Raw genomic sequence first — 22,119 nt, forward strand, 5'->3', positions numbered from 1 at the left:
AACTTCCCTCCCCCCAATTCCTTTAAAAAGTTACTTTGGTTTCTCCCACCCCTTTCTCTAGGGTGTGCCCCTGGGACAGTCCATTTTCATAAAGGGGGGTAATATTACATTCATCCTTTCCCCTTTTTACAGTTACTGTGGTTTCTCCCACAACTTAGTCTAGGATGTGTCCCTGGGCCAATTCATTGGCATGGGGGGAGGGTAAACAACCAAGTTCTCTCCCAATTTCCAAACTACAAATTGGTTTGCCCCAAGTACCCTCCTATGGGTACCTGGGCCAGACCATTTTCAACCCCGGGGGGGCAGCAAGACAGGTGTAGTGTTTATTTTAAACCCCAGCTTTAAAGGGAAAGGGGGGGCAGCCCCTGATTCAAAGACGCGATGGAATCAGAGTTGACAGCCCACGCCTGAAGGGCTGCTGAGCAAGACGGAGGTATTTCTCACCCCCCCTCCACTCCCGCGAGGAATTGGTACGTCCCGCGCCTTGGGCGAGGCTGCAGCACCTGAGCTGGAGACAGACGCGCGGAGCGAGCGGGCGAATCAATCGGGAATCGGACGTGACCGAATCAAGCGGGCAGCGTCCCTGCCCCCCCCTGGCGGGAGCCCGACGCGGGCGAATCAACCCGGCCGCCGGCTCCGCGTTGCTTGGAGGAGGCGGGGATGGAGCCCCGGGGACCCCAGCCGGCTCTGCGGACTCTGCTGTGGCTTCTGGTCGGCGCGTGGGTCTCAGGTAACCGCCCTGCTCGGCGGCCGAGAGAGCGGCGGCGCCATACCCCCCTGCCCTCGCCCCTCCACCCGCCTCTGAGGGGGCGTTGCGTGCTGCGGGGTCTCCTGCCCCCAGCTGCAGGGGGGCGGGAAGGGAGAAACTCGACGCCTGATTGGAGGGGCGAGGTGGGAGGGGGGATTAGCCCTGCCCAGCTGTGGCTCCCGGGGGGGGGTTGCTGTGCCCCCATGGGGGAAGGGGGGTTGGAGTGGGCTCTGAGCTGCCCCCCCCATCTGGGTGGGCTCTGAGCTGCCCCCCCATCTGGGTGGGCTCTTAGCCCTACTAGTCGGAGTGGGGGAGTCTCTGGGCTGCCCCCTTAGTGGGTGTGGGGCAGGGTTAGTGTGGGTCCCTGGGCTGCCCCTTGCCTGAGACCTCACTAGTGGGCATGGGGGGGTTGGCATAGGGGTCCCCTTGAGCTACTGGGGCAGTTCAGGGCCTAGCTTGGGGGGTCCCAGGTAGCGGGGTGGGGTTAGCTCGGGGGTAGGATTGGGGGGGTCTCAGGTAGCGGGGTGGGGTTAGCTCGGGGGTAGGATTGGGGGGGTCCCAGGTAGCGGGGTGGGGTTAGCTCGGGGGTAGGATTGGGGGGTCCCAGGTAGCGGGGTGGGGTTAGCTCGGGGGTAGGATTGGGGGGGTCTCAGGTAGCGGGGTGGGGTTAGCTTGGGGGTAGGATTGGGGGGGTCTCAGCGGGGTGGGGTTAGCTCGGGGGTAGGATTGGGGGGTCCCAGGTAGCGGGGTGGGGTTAGTTCGGGGGTAGGATTGGGGGGGTCTCAGGTAGCGGGGTGGGGTTAGCTCGGGGGTAGGATTGGGGGGTCCCAGGTAGCGGGGTGGGGTTAGCTCGGGGGTAGGATTGGGGGGTCCCAGGTAGCGGGGTGGGGTTAGCTCGGGGGTAGGATTGGGGGGGTCTCAGGTAGCGGGGTGGGGTTAGCTCGGGGGTAGGATTGGGGGGGTCTCAGGTAGTGGGGTGGGGTTAGCTCGGGGGTAGGATTGGGGGGGTCTCAGCGGGGTGGGGTTAGCTCGGGGGTAGGATTGGGGGGTCCCAGGTAGCGGGGTGGGGTTAGCTCGGGGGTAGGATTGGGGGTCCCAGGTAGCGGGGTGGGGTTAGCTCGGGGGTAGGATTGGGGGGTCCCAGGTAGCGGGGTGGGGTTAGTTCGGGGGTAGGATTGAGGGGTCCCAGGTAGCGGGGTGGGGTTAGCTCAGGGGTAGGATTGGGGGGTCCCAGGTAGCGGGGTGGGGTTAGTTCAGGGGTAGGATTGAGGGGTCCCAGGTAGCGGGGTGGGGTTAGCTCAGGGGTAGGATTGGGGGGGTCTCAGGTAGCGGGGTGGGGTTAGCTTGGGGGTAGGATTGGGGGGTCCCAGGTAGCGGGGTGGGGTTAGCTCGGGGGTAGGATTGGGGGGTCCCAGGTAGCGGGGTGGGGAAGTGGGATCAGAGACTGCAAGTGTCCTTTCACCTCCCCCAATACTGTCTAACCAACCTGCGTCTCTCTCTGTGTGTGTTTAACTATTCCCTCCAAGGTAAACAGGTAGCACAAGAAGCTGCCAAATATAGCTCTGTCCTCAGCCCTCACCTTTCCCACAACCCTGGGTTTCATGCCCGCTGGCCTGTTCTGCTTCCCACGCCAAGTGAGGTGATGGCGGGGTGTCCTGTGTCACCCGCATACAGCTATCTCTGGCGCTGGGCGCACCCCAATGGAGAGACACAGGTGTGGCCTCCTTCCCGGAAGGGCAACGGCCCTATCCTGGTGAGCTCACGTCTGCCGAAACTCACCGCTCGGTGATGTACCTCAAGGGAGGGGCTTTCTGTTACCCTTATCCCTGCGGGGTGGTGTGAACGCAGGGTGCTGGGAAAGCACTATGATCTCTCAGCAAAAGATAGATATAGCTGAGATCTCTGGGCAGGATCCGTCCATTCCCCTGAGGCATGGACCCTGGTCTCCTGGCCCTGTTCCCGGTGTAATTGGTGACCTGGCTTTCCTCCTGCGCTTTAGTTGGAATGCATGCCGTACTGTGCACAGAGAACGTTTGTTGGCGTCATGACCTGGAAAGTGTTGGGGTGGCGGGTGGTGGTGTGGCTGGTTTTAAAATGGCTGCTGTGGGGTCACAGTAAAGGAAGCTGCATTTCCTCACTGGGGGCGTGAGATCTGTTAAATCTGAAGAGTCGCAATTCTGTCTCCTGTGTTCTAGCCCTGGGTTTGGGAGGGGAGTGGGGTCTGGTGGTTAGAGCAGGGGAGCTGGAGCCTGGACTCGTGGTGTCTGTCCCCAGTTCTGGGAAGGGAGTGGGGTCTGGTGGGTTAGAGAAAGAGGAGTTGGGGGCCAGGACTCCTGAGTTCTAGTCCCAGTTCTGCCACTCATCTCTAGAATATCCTGGCTGTTCTTAGACATGAAGCCGTGTGGGTTAGTAACTCGTGACTTTGAAAAGCACCAGGCGTTCCTGTTATGAATACAGTGAGGTCAGGGATTGAGCTATCATGGGGTTGGGTGTCTCACAGAGTGGCCCATGGGCCAGGGGAAGTGATGGTGATCCAAGTGATGACGAGTTAGCCCTGTGATGGCTCTGTTCCTGATTTGTCCTGTAATAGGGTCACTTGAGACCTCTTACGCTTGACTCTTCAATGGCTGTTTAACCTCAAATGGGGGCGAACAGAGAAGTTAGTCTGGTCATGTCTCTGAGTCAACCACTGTAATGGAAATCTGACTTCTAGAGTGACTAAAGTGTGACTTAGTAATTAGAGCAGGGGCCTGGGAGTCAGGATGCCTGGGTTCTGTTCCCAGTCCTGGGAGGGAAGTGGTGTCTAGTGGTTAGAGCAGGAGTGTCTGGAAGGCAGGACTCCTGGGTTCTTTTCTGGCTCTATCATTCACTTGCCTGGGGCACACCCCCTTCCTCATATGTGACCCTCTTTGGCCCATCTGACCTGACTGCCCAGCTGACCCTGCCCTTACCCTGTTCTAGGTCCTGCCCAGGGGATGCAAGTCACGGTGCTGAACCCTTTCAACGTGGTGATCCTCTTCCAGCCTGTTACCCTGCAGTGCAACTATCAGACCTCAGCCACTCAGCCGCCCATTGTCACCTGGAAGTATAAGTCCTACTGCCGGAGCCGCCTGGCCGATGCCTTCAACCCTAGCAGTCAGGCGAACCAGATCAACAACCAGCTACAGCAGAACAATCCTGGCTACAACCCCTATGTGGAGTGCCAGGACAGCACTCGCACCGTGCGGGTGGTGGCTACCAAGCAGGGCAATGCCGTGACACTGGGGGACTTCTATCAGGGGCGTCGGATCACCATCACCAACAGTAAGTTCCAGAGAAGGATGGAGGGTTTTCTTTACTAATCACTTATTAGCTAGATCAGTGGGCCCCAACCTTTTTGTGGCCAGTAGCACATTCATGTTTTCAGAAGAGTGTGGTGGGCGCCAACAACTTTCCAAGGCTTATTTTTATTGTACATTAAATAATACGAAAACATCATATTTAATATACGTAATATATGAATCCATAAGATAAAAAGGGTAATTTTACATGTAAAAGGTATTAATTAAATTATTTGGCAGTTACTCTTTCACCTTACCATGGGAATTTTCTTTTTTATCTACCTGTATGAAAAATTAAGGAGTTTTTACAAAATAAATATTTTAAACAATTTTTATTATTTATTTTTAAAAAATTAAACATTGTTGAACTGCTGGTTCAAATATATTTATTATTCTTACTTTAACATAGAATGAAGCCTGGAGCCCCGGAGTTCTCTGTCCCTGGCAGGTGCGGGGCCGCAGTTTCTCTCCGGCTTAAGCCGCGGCCCCGTGCCTGCCAGGGACCGAGAACACCGGTGCCCACAGCCCCAGAGTTCTCTGTCCCTGGCAGGCGTGGGGCCATGGCTTTTCTCCCTTGCTGGGCACTGGGCAGGTGCACATAAATGCCCGGCAGGCACCACGTTGGGGGACCACTGAGCTAGATTACAGTAGCATGCCAGGTGGAGGGCTTATGAGATGTAGTATGGTAATACACTGGGTGCTGGGAACTACAGCACTGTGTGCTCCTGGGGGAATTCTGCACCACTGTGCATGTGCAGAATTTGTCCCCTGCAGACTTCTTTGCTTCCCCACAGAAAAATGCCCTTCTGACGGAGAAGGAAAGAGAAGCCACAAGAGTGGTCATATGATCCTCCCCAGCAGTATGTTTTAGGTGGACATGGCAGCTGGCAGAGAGGTGAATCATTGTGGCGCAGGGGATGGGACTGGGGAAGACTCGGATAGTGACTCCTACCCTGTGATGGTCTCAGCTACTACACCTGGTGGGCTGGGGATGACAGGACTTCCTCTTCCTCTGCAGAGCATCTAGGGCTGTCAGACCCACCCCCCAGATTCCTCCTCTGGCTGTAGGAAGCTCTGCAAACTCTTCCCATGCTTCTGGCACCCATAGCTCCTCAGTTGCAGGGGGAGGGATCTCTGTACAGGGTGCTGCTCCACCATCCACCCAGACCCTTTTGTCTCCAGACCCTCCTGCTGAGTCCCCAACTCCCCCTGCTTCTGGACCACCCCAACAAGCCACTCACACCTGCATCCCCACTCTGTGGAGTCCAACCAGCTGTATCTGGATCCTCGCCCCTCTCCCCCAGCATCTGAACCCCCCCCCCCCCACACTGAGCTCACATCCAGACCCCACCACCGAGCTCTCACTCTGACACCCAGACCCGCTGCTGAGCTCTATCCCCCACACACACACACCTAGACCCTCCCCGCTGAGTCTCAACCACTTTCACCTGGATCCCCCTGCAGAGTCCGATTACCATGGCACCCAGACCCCCCAAGAAGCCCCTGTGTATCCAGATCCCCCCTGCACCCAGATTGCCCCACACAGAACCCTCTCAACCCCCACCTGGATCCCCCCCCCCTCACTAAGCCACTCCACACATGGATCCTGCCTTGCTGAGCTTGGCTGCCCACACCTGGCATGGAGGGGCAGGGCCTTGGGGTGTTTCTGGGGCAGGCCCGGTCCTTGCACTGTGTCAGGGTTGAGTGCAGCCTCACCATTGATTCTGTGTCCCAGAGGGGAGCAGCACAGTGATCTCTCTCCTCTGTGCAGTCAGTAGCCTCTGCTTCCCAGTGCCATGCTGGAGCCTCCACATTTATTGACAAGTAAAATTTGCAGAATTTTTAGTTTTTTGGTGCAAAAAGCCCTCAGGAGTAATTGTGCCAGGTAGAGGGCGTGTTGTGCAGGTCATTTATTAGGTGTTTCATGGTAGCCCCCAATTCACTTATTAGGTGTATTGCGGTAGCGCTCAGGGGACTTCTATGAGTGGTGTCCGATCACCATCACCCTCAGTATGTATGGGGCAGAGGAACTGCTGTGTGTTTGTTTGTTAGGTGCATTCTGGTGGGGTCTAGGGATCCCCTAGCTGAGATGGGGATAACATGAGGCGGGGCGCAGAGCGTTTGTACTGCTTGCTTATTAGGTCTTTTATGGTAGCAGCCAGAGAAATGGGGGGCAGTCCCCAGCCCAGCTGAGATTGGGGCTGTTGTGTCAGGTGCTGCACAGACACAAAGTGAGACACAGTCCCTGCCTCACAGAGCTCATAGTCTAAAGATACAGAGCAGGGATTATCATCCCCATTTAATAGTTGGGGAAACTAAGGCACAGAGTGATGTAGTAATATACCCAAGCCCACTCAGGGTGCCTGTGGCAAAGCACCAACTGAACCCAGATCTCCTGAGTCCCAGTTCAGTGTCTTAACTCCAAGCCAGATAATTCCTGTTTATGCCCGTGGCATATTGGTTTCCAGAAGCTTGGAACTAATACAGCAGTGGCTTTGAAACTGAAGTGGGAGCTCTGAAAAGAAAAGGCTGCCATAAGTTATTGGAAAAGAGTTCTCCATCATGGAAATGGAGCCACCTCTGGGGTGGAATGCTGCAACTCCTTAATAGCCCTTCAGTGTCTCTCACCCAGTGCTGAAATGCAGCCACCTCTGGGATTTGGCAAAACAAATATTTAACAGTGACAATAACAGAAGAGAGTTCAGGGCAGGTAGCAAAGAATGCTCTGTATGACAGGAAGCAGGTGGAGAAGTTGAGAGAGGCAGAATTGAGCTCCCTATAATAGCAGGAGCGTTGTGGCCAAACTCCAACAATACTAGGGGATGTTTAACCATTGTGCAAACTGTCACAGTCTCTTACACATTTCACCATGCTGGAGCATTTGAGCCAGCGCTGACTGAGGGGAGAGCGCCGCCACCACCCAGCTCTTTGCAGCATAGCGCTGCTGGGGCATTGGGTTAGAGTGTGGGTGTAGAGTGTAGAGTCCTGCCTCTGTGATTAGAACTCCTGCATCCTGTTCCAGCTGTAACCACTCATAGCCCTGCAGTGACCCACCCCTGGGTATCAGAACAGCAGTATCTGGTTAAGGTTAAGCTGAGTGCTGTGGTGTCAGATGCTCTGAGCTCCATTAGGAAGGGGAGAGGGACACTATCCTGTGGTTAAGGCACAGACTAGGACTAGGATCCTGGTTCAATTCCCAGCTCTGCGATGGACTCATTATGTGATCTTGGAAAAAGTCATTTCCCCCTGCCTCAATTTCCCCATCTGGTCATAATAAACCTGCCTTTGTATAATTTTATTGGAAATGGAGCCACCTCTGGGGTGGAATGCTGCAACTCCTTAATAGCCCTTCAGTGTCTCTCACCCAGGGCTGAAATGCAGCCACCTCTGGGATTTGGCAAAACAAATATTTAACAGCGACAATAACAGAAGAGAGTTCAGGGCAGGTAGCAAAGAATGCTCTGTATGACAGGAAGCAGGTGGAGAAGTTGAGAGAGGCAGAATTGAGCTCCCTATAATAGCAGGAGCGTTGTGGCCAAACTCCAACAATACTAGGGGATGTTTAACCATTGTGCAAACTGTCACAGTCTCTTACACATTTCACCATGCTGGAGCATTTGAGCCAGCGCAGACTATGAGGGGAGAGCGCCACCACCCAGCTCTTTGCAGCATAGCGCTGCTGGGGCATTGGGTTAGAGTGTGGGTGTAGAGTGTAGAGTCCTGCCTCTGTGATTAGAACTCCTGCATCCTGTTCCAGCTGTAACCACTCATAGCCCTGCAGTGACCCACCCCTGGGTATCAGAACAGCAGTATCTGGTTAAGGTTAAGCTGAGTGCTCTGGTGTCAGATGCTCTGAGCTCCATTAGGAAGGGGAGAGGGACACTATCCTGTGGTTAAGGCACAGACTAGGACTAGGATCCTGGTTCAATTCCCAGCTCTGCGGTGGACTCATTATGTGATCTTGGAAAAGTCATTTCCCCCTGCCTCAATTTCCCCATCTGGGCATAATAAACCTGCCTTTGTATATTTTATTGGAAGCTTTTGGGGGCAGGGACTGTCTTTCTGTGTCTGAGCAGCGCATGGCATGAGGGGGGCTGTTTCTCAGCTGGGGCAGGGACTGCATCTCAGCAGTGCCTGGCATGATGGGACCTGGATTTCGGTTGGCTCTACTCCAAGACAAATATTTTCAGGTTCTACTGCATTTGCTTTAGTTTCACAATGTAAATTAACCATATTGTGTTATGGTGGGTCAAAAGTCCACAACGAAACTCTGCCCTGCGATCATGTGTCTAAAACCAACTGGAGCTGTGCTTCAACTGTCTCCAGCCAAACTCTGTTAAATTAGCACGCCTTTTCTTTTTGTGTTGTCTTACCCAGAGGCGTTTCTGTGATAACAGCAGCTTTGTCGTAACCTGGCCCAACTGGTGTGTGATTCATGCAGCAAAAATCTTCAGTTTCTAATACTCATCTAGAGTCTTGCACTTCATAAACTGTGGTTCACTTCCACCTACCAAAATGCAGCCAGCTCAGGGGATGGAACACTGCAACTGGCTAACAGCACTACCCAACAGTTAAATCATAACCCTAATTACAGCTGATCACAAGTCTAATGATTCTCTTACATAACACTTTCCATCCTTGACGTGCTTTGCAAAAGTTTAATTACCATTTGGGGCAGGAAGCATATGAGTCTAATTGAAACTCTGGCTGACAATGCAGGTCAGCAGAATTGAACCAATTAGCTCAGGACTCCAGTGATGTCCTGGTTAGACTGCTAGGTGTTGTGGCTGGATTTTATGATGAGTGTGTGATGTCACAGATTCCAGATTTCAGCATCACTCTGTGAATTGGAGCAAGGGGGAAGACTGCTTGTTTATGAAGTGTAAAAAGCTTGCTGGCATTGGGGAGAGCAATACTGGAAGGCTGCGTCCAGCTCGGGGGTGTGCTTTTTATGAAGGATGTTGGAAAAACTGCAGAGGGTGTAGAGAAGAGCCGTGAAAATAATCCAAGGGCTGGAGAAAAGTTTGCCAGTGAGAGAGTGTGAACGTTTGATCCATTTAGTTTGTCCAAAAGAAGATAGCGGGTGATGTGATCTCTTCTTCATGGGGAGTAAATCCCAGGTACTAATAAGCCCTTCAGTCTAGTGGAGAATGGTAGAACAAGAACCAACATCTGGAAGTTAAAGCCAGACACACTTCAACTAGAAAGAGAGTGCTTTAACAGCAGGGTGATTCACCGTTATGACTTCCCCAGGGAAGTGGTGGATTGTCCATCTCTTGGGGTCATTCAATCCAGACTGGAGGCTTTTCTGGAAGATGGTTTTATCCAACACAACCCGTGGGTAACAGAGTGAAAGTCCCTGGCCTGTTATACAGGAGGCCAGATGAGGAGACATCCAGCCAAAGTACAAGATGATCTAATGAGCATGCAGCAAAATCCTAGACCAAGTTTGTCAAAACCATCTCAAGGTTCAGGTCCTAAACCAACAATATACAAGATCTTGGGCATAGAGAGGTGTCTGAGGTGACACAGCAGGTCATTGGCAAGAACTGGGGATAGAACCTTGGTGTCCTGACCCCTGGTCTAGTGCACTATCCATTATGCCACACGGCCAGGCTGAGTTTCCTCTAAGCCATGTCGCCATGCAGCAGGCTGTCAAGGGCTGCTCAGGGGCAGGAGGTGCCTCACCTCCAGCCCTGGGACTCCTACAACCAGCGAGAGGCGCCTCTGCCTCTGCCCCAGGCCCGCTATGGCGAGAGAGAGCTGGAGGGAGTCCATGTTGTCTGTCTGTGTGTCTCTCAGAGTCCTGGGGCAGCCTGGACCCCAAACCCTTCATCCTTGACCCTACCCCAGAGCCTGCACCCTGACCCTCTGCCCTAGTCCTGAGCGCCCTTCTGCACCCCAAACCTCTGACCCCACGACCTGCACCCCCAGCCAGAACCCTCTCACCCCTGCACCCTAGCCCTGAGCCCCCCCACACTCCAAACCCCTCAGCTCCACCCCCACCACACATTACCTCCATATTGGTGCACATAACAAAATTCATTCCACATGTAAACAATTAAAGGGAATATTGTACATTGGGCTGAAATTTTCAGAAGCAACTAGTGATTTGGGTGGGACTCCTTACAGAGACCTGACTTCTTTCTTTTTTGGGGATTTGGGGCTCAGCACATTCTGAAAATCCAGGACCAGAATCACTAGCCACTTCTAAAAAGTCTTGTCCCAAAGCTGCCCAGGCCAGGATTCTGGACACCTGGATTCCAGTCTCAGCTCTGCCACTGGGTTGCTGAGATCAAACGGACTTGTTCTCTGGCTTCCTGCTACCCTAGCCTGTTCCCGATGGCAGGGCAGGGCATAGTGGCTTGTGTGCATACTTGAGGGTTTAGTGTTCATTTCAGTTTTCAAAGCCCTCAATTGGTGGAAGTGCCATTGTTCGAGATCAGCAGGCAGGGGCTGCAACCGTTGAACCCAGTGGGGAGTATTCCGCTTTTAATTTCTCTGCATAACTTTGTCCCACAAACCCTAGATAATTCATAGATTTCCCCTCCCTCCCCCCACACCACAGAGGCCAGCAGGGACTAATATGCCCATCTAATCTGCCTTCCTGCACAGCCCAGGCCAGAGAGCCTCCCCCAGGGACCCCCCTTAATTATTGTTGCTGTTTCTCTAAACACTGTCCAGTTGGCTGGTATCTTAACAATAATGTGAAGCCCTGACTCCCAGCCTCCTCAGTTCTAACCCAGTAGACCCCACTCCCCTCCCAGGAGGCCTGGCTCTGTTCTAACCACTAGACACCACTGCCTTTGCCTAAACTGTGCTGAAAGGGCTCGTTGGTGCACTGGCTCACCTGCTTGGAGACCCCTCCTGCATGTTAGCCTGTGACCCTGATGCTCCCATCCTGGCTTCTCCAGCTTTGCCTTCCTCTCTCCCCCACAGATGCTGACCTCAGTATTGACCAGACAGCCTGGGGCGACAGTGGTGTGTACTACTGCACCGTCACCTCTTCACAAGACCTGCAGGGCAACAATGAGGCCTACGCTGAGCTCATCGTGCTGGGTAAGTGGCCAGGACTGGGACACAGGCAGGTGAGGAGCAAGATGTTCTAGTGGGGTTGGGAGGTGCTGTCGAGACGGAATGCCAGGCTAGATGGAGCCTGTGGGTCTGCTTGGGGTGGCTGGTAATGGGCAGGATACGGGGCTAGATGGGCCCAGGGGACTGATCTGGGGAGGAGGTCGGAGACCAGGCTATATGGGCTCCCCACTCTGCTCCAGGGCAGTGGGATTCGTAGACTGTTGCAGGGGCAGATACAGGGCTAGACAGGCAGCTACTTCCCTTTCCACACGTAGCTGGTAAATCAGTGCGTGCCATTCTCTGCCCAGTGCCTAGCTTCCCTGAAGGTGGCTTTTGGAGCACAGTAACAGCAGCACCAGTCGGAGGCATCAACAGCCTTTTGGGCTAGGAAGAGGGTAACCAGAAAGGGGAAGCAGTGACTCCTGCAGCCCATGCAGGGCAGTGCTGTCCTGCTCGTGCACAGCTCCTGCCTCCCTTCCTCATCCCCAGGGCCTTTCCGATTCTGCCCCACGGCATCTTCCTCATGGCCCTTTTCTCTCTGTGCTGCTTGTACTGCTTCACAAACACAAACAGGAATTTCAGCCTCCCAGTCAGGTAAATAGCAGAGAGGACAGGAGTTGATACAAAGGGACTTAGGGAGCAGAAACTAAGGAGGTCTTCCAACAAAGTCCCTTTGTATTAACTTCCATCCTCTCTGCTGTTTCCAATGAACTCCTTCCCATTCAGTGTTGCCTGTGAGCTGGCATGTCTATCCAGCATGGGAATAGTACCCAGGTGTTATAGATTCATAGATTCATAGACTCTAGGACTGGAAGGGACCTCGAGAGGTCATCGAGTCCAGTCCCCTGCCCTCATGGCAGGACCAAATATTGTCTAGACCATCCCTAATAGACATTTATCTAACCTACTCTTAAATATCTCCAGAGATGGAGATTCCACAACTTCCCTAGGCAATCTATTCCAGTGTTTAACTACCCTGACAGTTAGGAACTTTTTCCTAATGTCCAACCTAAATCTCCCTTGCTGCAGTTTAAGCCCATTGCTTCTTGTTCTATCATTGGAGGCTAAGGTGAACAAGTTTTCTCCCTCTTCCTGATGACACCCTTTTAGATATCTGAAAACTGCTATCATGTCCCCTCTCAGTCTTCTCTTTTCCAAACTAAACAAACCCAATTCTATCAGCCTTCCTTCATAGGTCATGTTCTCAAGACCTTTAATCATTCTTGTTGCTCTTCTCTGGACCCTCTCCAATTTCTCCACATCTTTCTTGAAATGCGGTGCCCAGAACTGGACACAATACTCCTGACTCCCAGTCACAGTGCTAACCATCATGCAGCACTATCTGGCAACACTCGCAGCTGGCATAAGATGTGACTTTCCACACTCCCCTCCCTCCAAATCTCCTGAAACGTCTCTTCTTCCCTACTGCCCGTCTCATAAATGTACTGTCTCCCTCCTGGCTTGATTGCTAACAGGCATGGGAGTTAGAATCTAGCTTCCCTGCTGGAGCTAAAAGGGCTTATGTATTCTGCAGTTGGTTTTATCCCAGGTTCTGAAAGGGATATGGACTCTAGTGCATTAAAGTAGGGGCTGGGAGCCAGGACTCCTGGGTTCTATCCCTGGGGGAGTGGGGTCTAGTGGGTTAGAGCAGGGGATTGGGAGACAGGACTCCTAGGTTCTGTGCCTGGTTTGGGGAGAGAAATGAAGCCTAATGGATTTGGGATTGGGAACCAGGACTCCTGGGTTCTATCCCAGCTTTGAGGGGCATGGGGTCTAATGGGTTAAAGGAGGGGGGCGCCCAGGAAACATGACTCCTTCGTTCGATTCCTGGCTGTTCCACTTTGTTGACCATGGGAATCAGGAGCGTTTTGCTGCGGATCGTGCTCTTATCCTCAAATGTCCTGCCTGTTTCAGCGTTCAGAGAGCAGCCCTCTGGGCACTGGAGCTCCATGACCTAATAGTAATTAGCCCTGTAATAATTTTGATCCTGTTGGGCTTCCCCATGGTTATGTTACTGATACCAGTGTGTCACTCCTCTGAGCAGTGCCACAGCTCCCTGCCACTAGGGCACAGCAAAGGAGGCTGTGCTGTGGAGATCTGGTGGGCGGGGGCTGGGAGTCAGGACTCCAGGGTTGTACCTTATCAGACATATCCATCCCCCTCTCTCTTGTAAAATGGAAGTGCAGCGATGCAAAAGAGCTCAGTTTAGGTGTAAAATTGCCATGTCTGGAGAAGCTTTTCCAGCACCCTTACTAAGCAGCCGCCAACCTGGGGGCCTCCCACAGGACAGCTGTGCCTGTGGAGCCCTGATCCCAAAGGAGTGGTCTTCTGTAGTCTCCCATCACCCACTGCAGTGGCCTGACTGCCCCCAAATTCTCATATCCTAGAGCCCACCTGCCCCTAGTGCACTCGTGCTCATGGGTTGGGCCATTGTGGGGATAAGAGGTGTCCTGGCTGGATGGCTGCTCAGATGTAGGTACCATCATCCCACCTGGAAGGCGAAACCTTCACCAGCACCCCGCCCAGAGCCGCCATGGCACAACAGGAGGAGGTGGACTGCTTGGCAGGGAGAGGGGGTGCTGGCTCGATTGGAGACAGAGACGCTAGGAGCCACAGGGAGAGGGGAGCAGGAGAGAGAGTCTAGTTGGGGCAAAGGGATTGGTGGTGGTGGGAGCCTGGAGGCTGAGGTCCAAGAGAGGCATTTGGAGATGGATGGAGTTGTCTGGTGCTCTGGATAAAGTGCCATTGGTCCAAACTGTTATGGATCCTGTTATGGAGGTCCTGGAGAACATAATGGATCTACAGTCAAATGCATTTTGGATTCAGCTGAAGGGTTCTGGAGAACAGGGCCATGTCGATCTGTGGCCAAACCCACCCTGGCTTTGGTTCTGCCGGAGTACGTAGCATCGGCTCCACTTCCCAACTGTAGGATACGCAAGACTGTCCAGACGGCTGTGCCAAATCTTGCTGCAGCAGGAGTTGAACGCCGCATCCGTGAAGTTTGGAAGCCTGGCTTGAGGATTTGTTGCTAGATAAGTGGAAAAAGAGGAGTTCAGTCTCTTCCATTCTGGACACACAATGCCCATGTGGCAGAGCCCAATCAGTGACGATCTAGCTTGCTGACAGGGTTACCTGGCTGTAGCTACAGCCCAAATCTTTTTCTTTTCCTGTGTGAGTGAGATCTCTAAAGTGCCAAGCACTCGGATGCCAGTTTGAATGCCCACCTGGGCCAGCATGCTGCTTACTGTCCCCACCTCCACCCTTATAGCACAGTTGGCTTCAAATCGCTTGCCTTTACGGCGTTCGCTTACATCTCTAGTAACTGTCTCTCTCTCTCTGTCCCGTAGGCAAATCATCCGAAGTCTCAGAGCTTTTGCCAGGCTTTCAGATAGGGCACATGGAAGGTACTTTCCTTGATAGATTTTTTTTTTTTTTTTAAATTTTGGGGTGTGGGGGGAATTATGCCACCACTTAGCTTTTATGCAGTGCACATTACTCTTAGCCCATGACTGAGGCAGAGCTAGAAGGAGGTGAGAGGAGAGAAATAGCTAAAAGGGCTTTAATTTGCTCTTTGGGAGAGTATATTTCATTTGGTTGCGGGCCAGAGCCTTATAACACACTACAAGTCTGCACAGCAGTACGTCACGCAAAATCGGTATCTTCCTGCTAAACGCTTTGATTTCATCAACATGACATTTTCTGATGGAAAACTGTCCTGATGGAATATTTTCAACCTGGCTTTACTCCTTAGTGCAAGGATCAACGGGGCCAGACTCAAGGGGACAGTCCCTCCAGAGCCTGAACTCTGCATCTCCTGGTGCATTCAGGTCTGAGTATTTAGATTGCACTCACCTTGTGGTAGGGCACAGGGCAGAGGTGAGCATGTACCCTACTTCCCTTCCAGAGCCAGGGATAGAACCCAGGAGTCCTGGCTCCTAGCCCCTCCTGCTCTAACCCACTTGACCCCACTCCCCTTTCAGACTACAAGATATAGGCCTGATGGAGTGGGTCAGACAGACCATGGTGGTGGTCTGCTTGTCTGGCCTCCATCACTGATATCTAAGCATCTCATAATCTTCAGTGTATTTATTCTCATGCTATTTCAGAGATTCCCTCCACCTTCCCATGCCAGGGACTCTGTGCCCCCCATGACTGCACCCTCCCACCCCCCAATGCCAGGAGCTAAGTGTGTACCCAACCAGTCTATCTGGGAGACTAGTAATGCAGGGTGTCTAGATGTTAAATTGCATCTGGACACTGAGCTGGGGGCAGGGGAGTTATGCCTGAAGATAGGTGTTAATGGCACCAGAAACTGGTTCCTTCATTTATAGACAGACAATTGCAGAGCTACTTGAAGCTGTATCTTTACTAATCAGATGCTGGGGCCTCTGTGTCCTCCATTTTCCCCCTTCTGGACTTTTGATTTCTCCCCAAAATCAATAAGGTTCCACCCACGGGTGTCTAGAACATTCCCTGGAGTTTTGGAGTAGATTGCATGCAGCGTTAACACTTTTCTGTGTTAGACAGATGCCATCAAGTTGAGTATAGGGCCTGGCCTAGGTTGTCCAATCATCCACTCCCTCTTTGGATCTTACTAAATTCTTGGTCTCAACAGTATCTCGTGGCCGTGAGTTCCGCAGACTAATCACACACCAACTGGCTCTGTTTTGTATATGCCACCTCTCCCAATTTATTGTGTCTTTGTGTTGGGAGATGGGGAGAGCGGACGTGGCTCTTTTGAAACCCCCTACCCAACAAGGGCGATCAGCGCTCTGGTATCAAGAGACTCTATCTGTGGAGTTTCTCCTAGAGAATTTTCAGAGGTGACTTGATGCTAGTCTATCAGCACCTCCCTGGGGAGCTCTTTAACCTAGCATACAAAGGCGAGCGAGATCCGGTGGATGAAATGAGGCAAATCCAGAGTAGAAATAAGGGGCAGATTTTTCCCCAGGGGGCAGAATTAACCCTGGGGCAACTTCCCCCAGGATGGGGCAGATTCTCCAACCCTTGGAGTCTCTCCACTGAGATCAGGTATCTCTCTAAACTCCACTCTACCGGATCAGGGTTTGAAGTTAAGGACGCTCTTGTTGAACCTCAGATCTGGGCTGCAGGCAGAAATTGCTGGTGGAGGTTCTCAGCCTGGGCTATGCAGCAGGGCCGAATGGTCCTGTCTGGGCCTTAAAATCTGTGAAAGTTCCCCTAGTGATTTTTGTGTATCTAGCTCCAGATGCCGCCTAATAATCCCTAGCTCCTTCAGAGCGCACTCTGTGAGCAGATCTTTACAAAGGTGGTCAAGATCATAATCCCTCCCCCCACCTTTAGAGAAGGGGAAACTGAGGCACGAAGTTGTGATGTATCAAGTCACCCAGCAGGCCACTGGCAGAACCAGGAATAGAACTGTGTGTTTTCCACTAGGCCATGCTGCCTGCCAGCTGGGCTGCTTCGTTTCCCATGGGGCCTCCTGTAAATCACCCCTCTTAGGGTGTCTCGACCCCAAACCCCCAGGTCAAACCTTGGCCTTGGTGTGTGCCTCAGTTTCCCCAGGGCAAGGAGACCCTGATGCTGATCTGCTGGGTGGGTTCTGTTGGCGACTGGGTCCATAACGAGAAACCTTTTCCTCTTTGCAGACTGGCTCTTCGTCGTCCTGGTGGTGCTGGGATTCCTGCTCCTCTTCCTCCTCTTCGGCATCTGCTGGTGCCAGTGCTGCCCCCACACCTGCTGCTGCTATGTCCGGTGCCCCTGCTGCCCTGAGAAGTGCTGCTGCCCAGAGGCTCGTGAGTTCTCTCCTTTGTCTCATGCTGCATGGGGAACTTACCGAAAAAAAAAAAGAGGGGGTGGGGGCTGGGAGCCGGGACTCCTGGGTTCTGTCTGTAGCTCTGGGAGGGGAGTGGTGTCTAGTAGTTAGAGTGGGGGGGCTGGGAGCCAAACTCCTGGGTTTTCTCCCTGGTGCTGCGAGGCAGTTTGGGGAAGTCCTCAATGGGAGCTATTTCTGCTGATCTGCATATTCCAATCCCTCAAACTACCCCTGCTTTCTCTTTTCAGTCTACGTTGCTGGAAAAGCTGCTACTGCCGGTGTCCCCAGTGTTTATGCTCCGAGTGTCGGTGCCCCCAGTATCTACTCCCACCCAAACCCCGTGAAGCTAGGTCCTCCCGCCACCACAATCCCCATGGGCCCCATGTCGCCCATGTACAACGGCTATGGGGCGGAATACGACAGAGCCAGCTCCGGTAACTTTGCATTCTATGTCAATTCTGTGCTGCCACCATAGTGACTAACTGTGCTGGAGTCAGTGACCGCAGCTGGGGAGCTGCCAGTTGGCTGCAGCTCCACTGGTGTCAATCGGCTGTAGTGCCGCTGGAGTCAGTGCTGATTTACATCCCCCGTGGCTACCTGGAGGGTAGAGTGTAAACTGGATAGCGGCATGCTCAGTCCTAGTTACAGTTACGGTGCTCAGCTGACTCTCATTTGGGGGGGCAGGGACTGTCTCTCTTTGTGTCTGTGCAGCACCTGACACTATGGGGCCCCGATCTCAGCTGGGGCAGGGACTGTGTCTCTTTGTGTCTGGGCAGCACCTGGCACAATGGGTTCTACCGTATTATAAATACAGGTTTTCTAGTCACGTGCTAGAACTAAGGACCCTGATCCTGCAACCCTGGAGCGCTGGGACTTGCAGGACTGGGGTGCATAGATGGGGAAATCATGGCACCGAGCAGCAAGGCTGAAGCTGTTGATGTCTTTAATTTCTCTTGATTTCCTTGTAGTTGGAGGGAACAGCTCCAAGGTGCCCCTGCTCCGGGATACGGATAGTGGTGGGAACTCAGGTAAGGAGAAGCCAGGCTGTGAAGCAGAGACTTGGCAGATGACAGTATAGCAGTGGGAATTGATGTGATACTCTTGCCCCCTGCTGGATGGCGTTGGCACTGCTCCCCCATGGCTCATAGTGCCCTCTTCAGCTCAGGCAGCCACAGTTATAGCCCCTTCCTGGCCTGAGCCATGCGGCTAAGCAAGCTAAGCAGAGTCAGGCCTGGACAGTGCTAGGGTGGGAGACCTATGGTGCAGGGAGTTGTCCGAAGGGCACCCTTGCCTTTTGGAGTCAGGGGCAGTGCTAGGGGGTGCTGTGCTGGGAGGAGGGGCACCCTTGCAGTCAGTACTGGCCCCAGTGCCCCAGCGTGGTGGTAGGGGGCGCTATGCGGTGAGAGGTGCTCACCAATCATCATAAAGATTGCTTAGCGTGTTGATTCTTAAAGGTCTGTAAGTGCCCCATACGCCCAATGGCCAAATCCCATGTTGGGCAATTCCATTCCACCCCCCTTCATTTGGATCTGAGATTCTCCTTCACTTGCTGTTGTGCAGCGTTATGTGCAGCTGTTCCTCAGCTGCACCTTCCCAGAGGCGGCTGCATCTCAGGCATCGCTATTAAGCTGTACCTAGCGGCCTTGCCTCAGAGGTGGCTTCATCTCACTGGTTGTGCCTGCCCCTTCCAGACAGGTTTGGCACTAAGGGGGTCTCTAACTCACTCCCCTCTTTGGCTCCCTCTCTTCCCAGCAGTGCGGAGCGGATATCGGATTCAGGCTAACCAGCAGGACGACTCCATGCGGGTCCTTTATTACATGGAGAGGGAGCTGGCCAATTTTGACCCTACGCGGCCAGGCCAGGCCAATGGCAAGCTGGAGAAAGGTGAGTAGCCTCTTGGCTGTAGATTCCTCTTCTCCTTCCACCCAGCAAGAAACCCAGGGGATGCCAAGAGCTCCCTGCAGCACAGCACCCCCTAGCACCATGCTTGGGCAGCGGGGCCAGCCCTGTCAGGGGGGAGTGCCCCCATGCTGCTCCAAGCACAACAGCGCCCCTTAGTGCTGCCCTGGGGCATCGGGGCCAGCCCTGTCAGAGGGGAGTGCCCCCAGGCTGCTCCAAGCAGCACAGGGCCCCCTAGCGCTGCCCTGGAGCATCGGGGCCAGCCCTGTCAGAGGGGAGTGCCCCCAGGCTGCTCCAAGCAGCACAGGGCCCCCTAGCGCTGCCCTGGGGCATCGAGGCCAGCCCTGACTGCTGGGGAGTGCCCCCAGGCTGCTCCAAGCAGCACAGGGCCCCTTATGCTGCCCTGGGGCATCGAGGCCAGCCCTGTCAGAGGGGAGTGCCCCCAGGCTGCTCCAAGCAGCACAGGGCCCCCTAGCGCTGCCCTGGGGCATCGAGGCCAGCCCTGTCAGAGGGGAGTGCCTCCAGGCTGCTCCAAGCAGCACAGGGCCCCCTAGCGCTGCCCTGGGGCATCGAGGCCAGCCCTGACTGCTGGGGAGTGCCCCCAGGCTGCTCCAAGCAGCACAGGGCCCCCTAGCGCTGCCCTGGGGCATCGAGGCCAGCCCTGTCAGAGGGGAGTGCCCCCAGGCTGCTCCAAGCAGCACAGCGCCCCCTAGCGCTGCCCTGGGGCATCGAGGCCAGCCCTGACTGCTGGGGAGGCCTGTTTAACCCTTTCTCTTTCCTCCCAGCCTCAGTGATGAGTGAGATCAGCTCCCTCCACGAAGACGACCGGCGCCAGGAGCTGCGCCAGGGGCTGGGGCGGCTGCGGAGCCGGCCCATGTCACCCATCAGCGACGTGGGGGAGGGGGACAGTGGGCGGGGGAGCGAGACCCGGCGCCTCGTCCCCACTCCCCGGCGGGGCGAGCGCTATGAGGAGGAGCACTACGCCCGGCGGCCCCGCTCCCACTCTGTGGATGACCTGGACCGTGACTGGTCCCCACAGCCTGAGGGACGGGGCAGGGGACGGGGCAGGCAGCATCGGGACAGCTCCCCCAACTGGCGAGAGGAGGAGTACTACGGCCGGCAGCGCAGCCGCAGCAGGGACGACCTGCGGGAGCTGGATAGGAGCCACTACGATGGGCGGCTCCTGCAGGAGGCGCTGCGCAAGAAGGGGCGGGCTGACAGCCGCGAGGACTTGGATGGGGGCAGCAGTTCCAGCGCGCGATCGGGAAACAGGAGGGATCGGGATGAAGACGGCTTCCCCCCACCGCCGCCACCCTACACAGAAACAGAGTCGGTCTCCTCCCGGGGCAAGAATGACCGCAAGCTCCGACGGGTAAGTGGATGGGATGCAGGGCCTCGCCTCTCTAGGGGGCACCAGCTGCTATCACACTCCACAGTGTGCCACTGGCTCAGGAGGGGGAGGGGGGCATGGCAGTAAATGGGACATAGTGCCCCCTAGAGGAGAAAGGCCCCACCAAGTTGCAAATCCATGTCAGGAATGGCAGCAGCACAGCTGTTGCTCACAAATCTAGCTGTGATCTAGGTTCGTTGTTCCTCCACATAAGGGCCTTGGGCAGGAAGCCTTTAACTGCCGGAGGATAAAGCTCTGCTCAGGGGATAGAGGGGCAGGCAGATGTGCTCTCAGTTATGTGGGCCCGTGTACAAGACTCAGTCTTCCAAGCCAACCTGCGGCTCAGGGCTCTGCTGTCCTGTTCCTCTTTGACTCTGCCTTCCCCAGAAAGCCCTGGTGGCTGGCTGGCTGTTAGGGTTTCATCACAAGTCTCCTATTGTTCAGTGTGGGGATTTTTAAAAGCCATTTTCTTGTACTCATGGCTGGGGAAAGAGGGTTGGGTAGGCATTTCCCTTCACACCCCTCAAATCTTGGGGCATGTACTGATTTTTCTCTCTCTGAAACACAACCCTTTTGAGACTCTGGAACTAAACAGCAAAAGTAGTACCCAACATGATTTTTTTGAGCTCCCGGCCTATGGTGTCTGTGCACCTGTTGGTGAAGGAGGCAAGCTTCCAAGATTTTCCTTCACCCCCCCCTTGTCTCGCTACAATGCTAGTGCTTTGGATTTTCCCCCAGTGAGCAGCCTTTAGACCCACCCCCGAGGAAATCACCTCTTGATCTTTATGGGCAGCTCAACGGGTGGTGTGCTCTGAGTCTCACTGGAAGGCATTTCACCTCTGTAGGGTCTCTCTCTTTTTGCTGATCCTGCCACATCTGTTTCCCTTCCAGAACCATGACCTCAGCAGAGAGAGCTTGGTGGTTTAAATGCAGCCTGCTTTCCTTCCCGATCGCTTCCCAGAAGCACCACCAGTGCAGAAGATGGAGGCCGTGGATCTGGGATAGTCACCTCCTTTCCTTGGAGGGCACACAGGACACTGGCTGGCCCGTTGCCACAGGGTTTGGCAAAGCAGTTGGGGCCTTGTCTACCTGATACTTTTATTATGAATTCGATCAGTGTATAGCCTGAGATTTCTCAAGTCAGGCATGGGACAGGGGCTCCTGATTGCCACGGAAAAACAGGGCATTACTGGGGGAATCTGGAGTCCTTGTGGGGGAGGAAGAGGTCTCTAAATTCAAGCCTTAATTTTAATATAATATTTGAAATATTTGGACCAACTCCTCAACTGGTATCAATTATCTCAGTTGAGTGACATCTGCTTGACACCAGCTGGAGAACTGGCCTATTATTTTGGCTCCAATTCCCAGCTGGTCCATAGAACTGTAAATTCTGTTTCCCTGGATATTTTCAAATATTTTGATGCTTTTAAGACTAACTTTTTTCCAAAGCTGTCTTAAAATTACATGTATTTTAGTGGAGTTGTGGAATCCCAGATGCTGTACATACTCTTGCAAATAGCTGGGCTGGTTTTTTATCAGTAGCTTTTTGAGATTTTTCTGATTGTTGTAAAAAATAAAAAAATCATCTAAAAAGTTTGTGTGTGGGAGGGGCGGAATTAGGGGAATTGGACACGGTGCCTTTTCCCCTCTAGGGGGTGTTGGCTCCAGTCTGGTTCCAGGACTCAGGGAGCGGCTGGCTCCGGGGGTGGAGAATGGGACTTGGGCTTTTTTCTCTAGGGGGCAACAGAGCCAGCCACACTGAGGGCTACAGACTCCAACATTGTGACTGCAGCTACTGTGATCCAGTGGGCGGAGACAGAATCGCATCAGCTATTGGCACCTGCAGCCCTGGGGCAGAAAGTTGGATTGGCCTCAGACACAGAGCCCAGTCTAC

The 22,119-nt window shown here is 53.9% G+C and overlaps 1 protein-coding gene across 4 annotated transcripts; it reads left to right on the forward strand.

Moving 5' to 3' along the window:
* The first annotated feature begins 514 nt into the window (after nucleotides 1-514).
* Nucleotides 515-21,757, forward strand: LSR (lipolysis stimulated lipoprotein receptor). 4 transcript variants are annotated; one of them, XM_030543259.1, is made up of 10 exons: nucleotides 515-730; nucleotides 3,710-4,051; nucleotides 11,008-11,127; nucleotides 14,490-14,546; nucleotides 16,770-16,916; nucleotides 17,185-17,370; nucleotides 17,905-17,964; nucleotides 18,689-18,820; nucleotides 19,621-20,207; nucleotides 21,117-21,757. In XM_030543259.1, the coding sequence occupies exons 1-10, from the start codon at nucleotides 661-663 to the stop codon at nucleotides 21,150-21,152; spliced, it is 1,737 nt and encodes a 578-aa protein (XP_030399119.1). In that variant the 5' UTR covers nucleotides 515-660; the 3' UTR covers nucleotides 21,153-21,757. The 4 variants fall into 4 exon arrangements, with proteins under 4 accessions (XP_030399119.1, XP_030399120.1, XP_030399121.1 ...); XM_030543260.1 differs by having other exon boundaries at nucleotides 18,692-18,820; XM_030543261.1 differs by lacking the exon at nucleotides 14,490-14,546.
* Nucleotides 21,758-22,119: the final 362 nt, after the last annotated feature.

Source organism: Gopherus evgoodei, unplaced genomic scaffold, assembly GCF_007399415.2.
Source record: "Gopherus evgoodei ecotype Sinaloan lineage unplaced genomic scaffold, rGopEvg1_v1.p scaffold_31_arrow_ctg1, whole genome shotgun sequence".
Lineage (NCBI taxonomy): Eukaryota > Metazoa > Chordata > Testudines > Testudinidae > Gopherus > Gopherus evgoodei.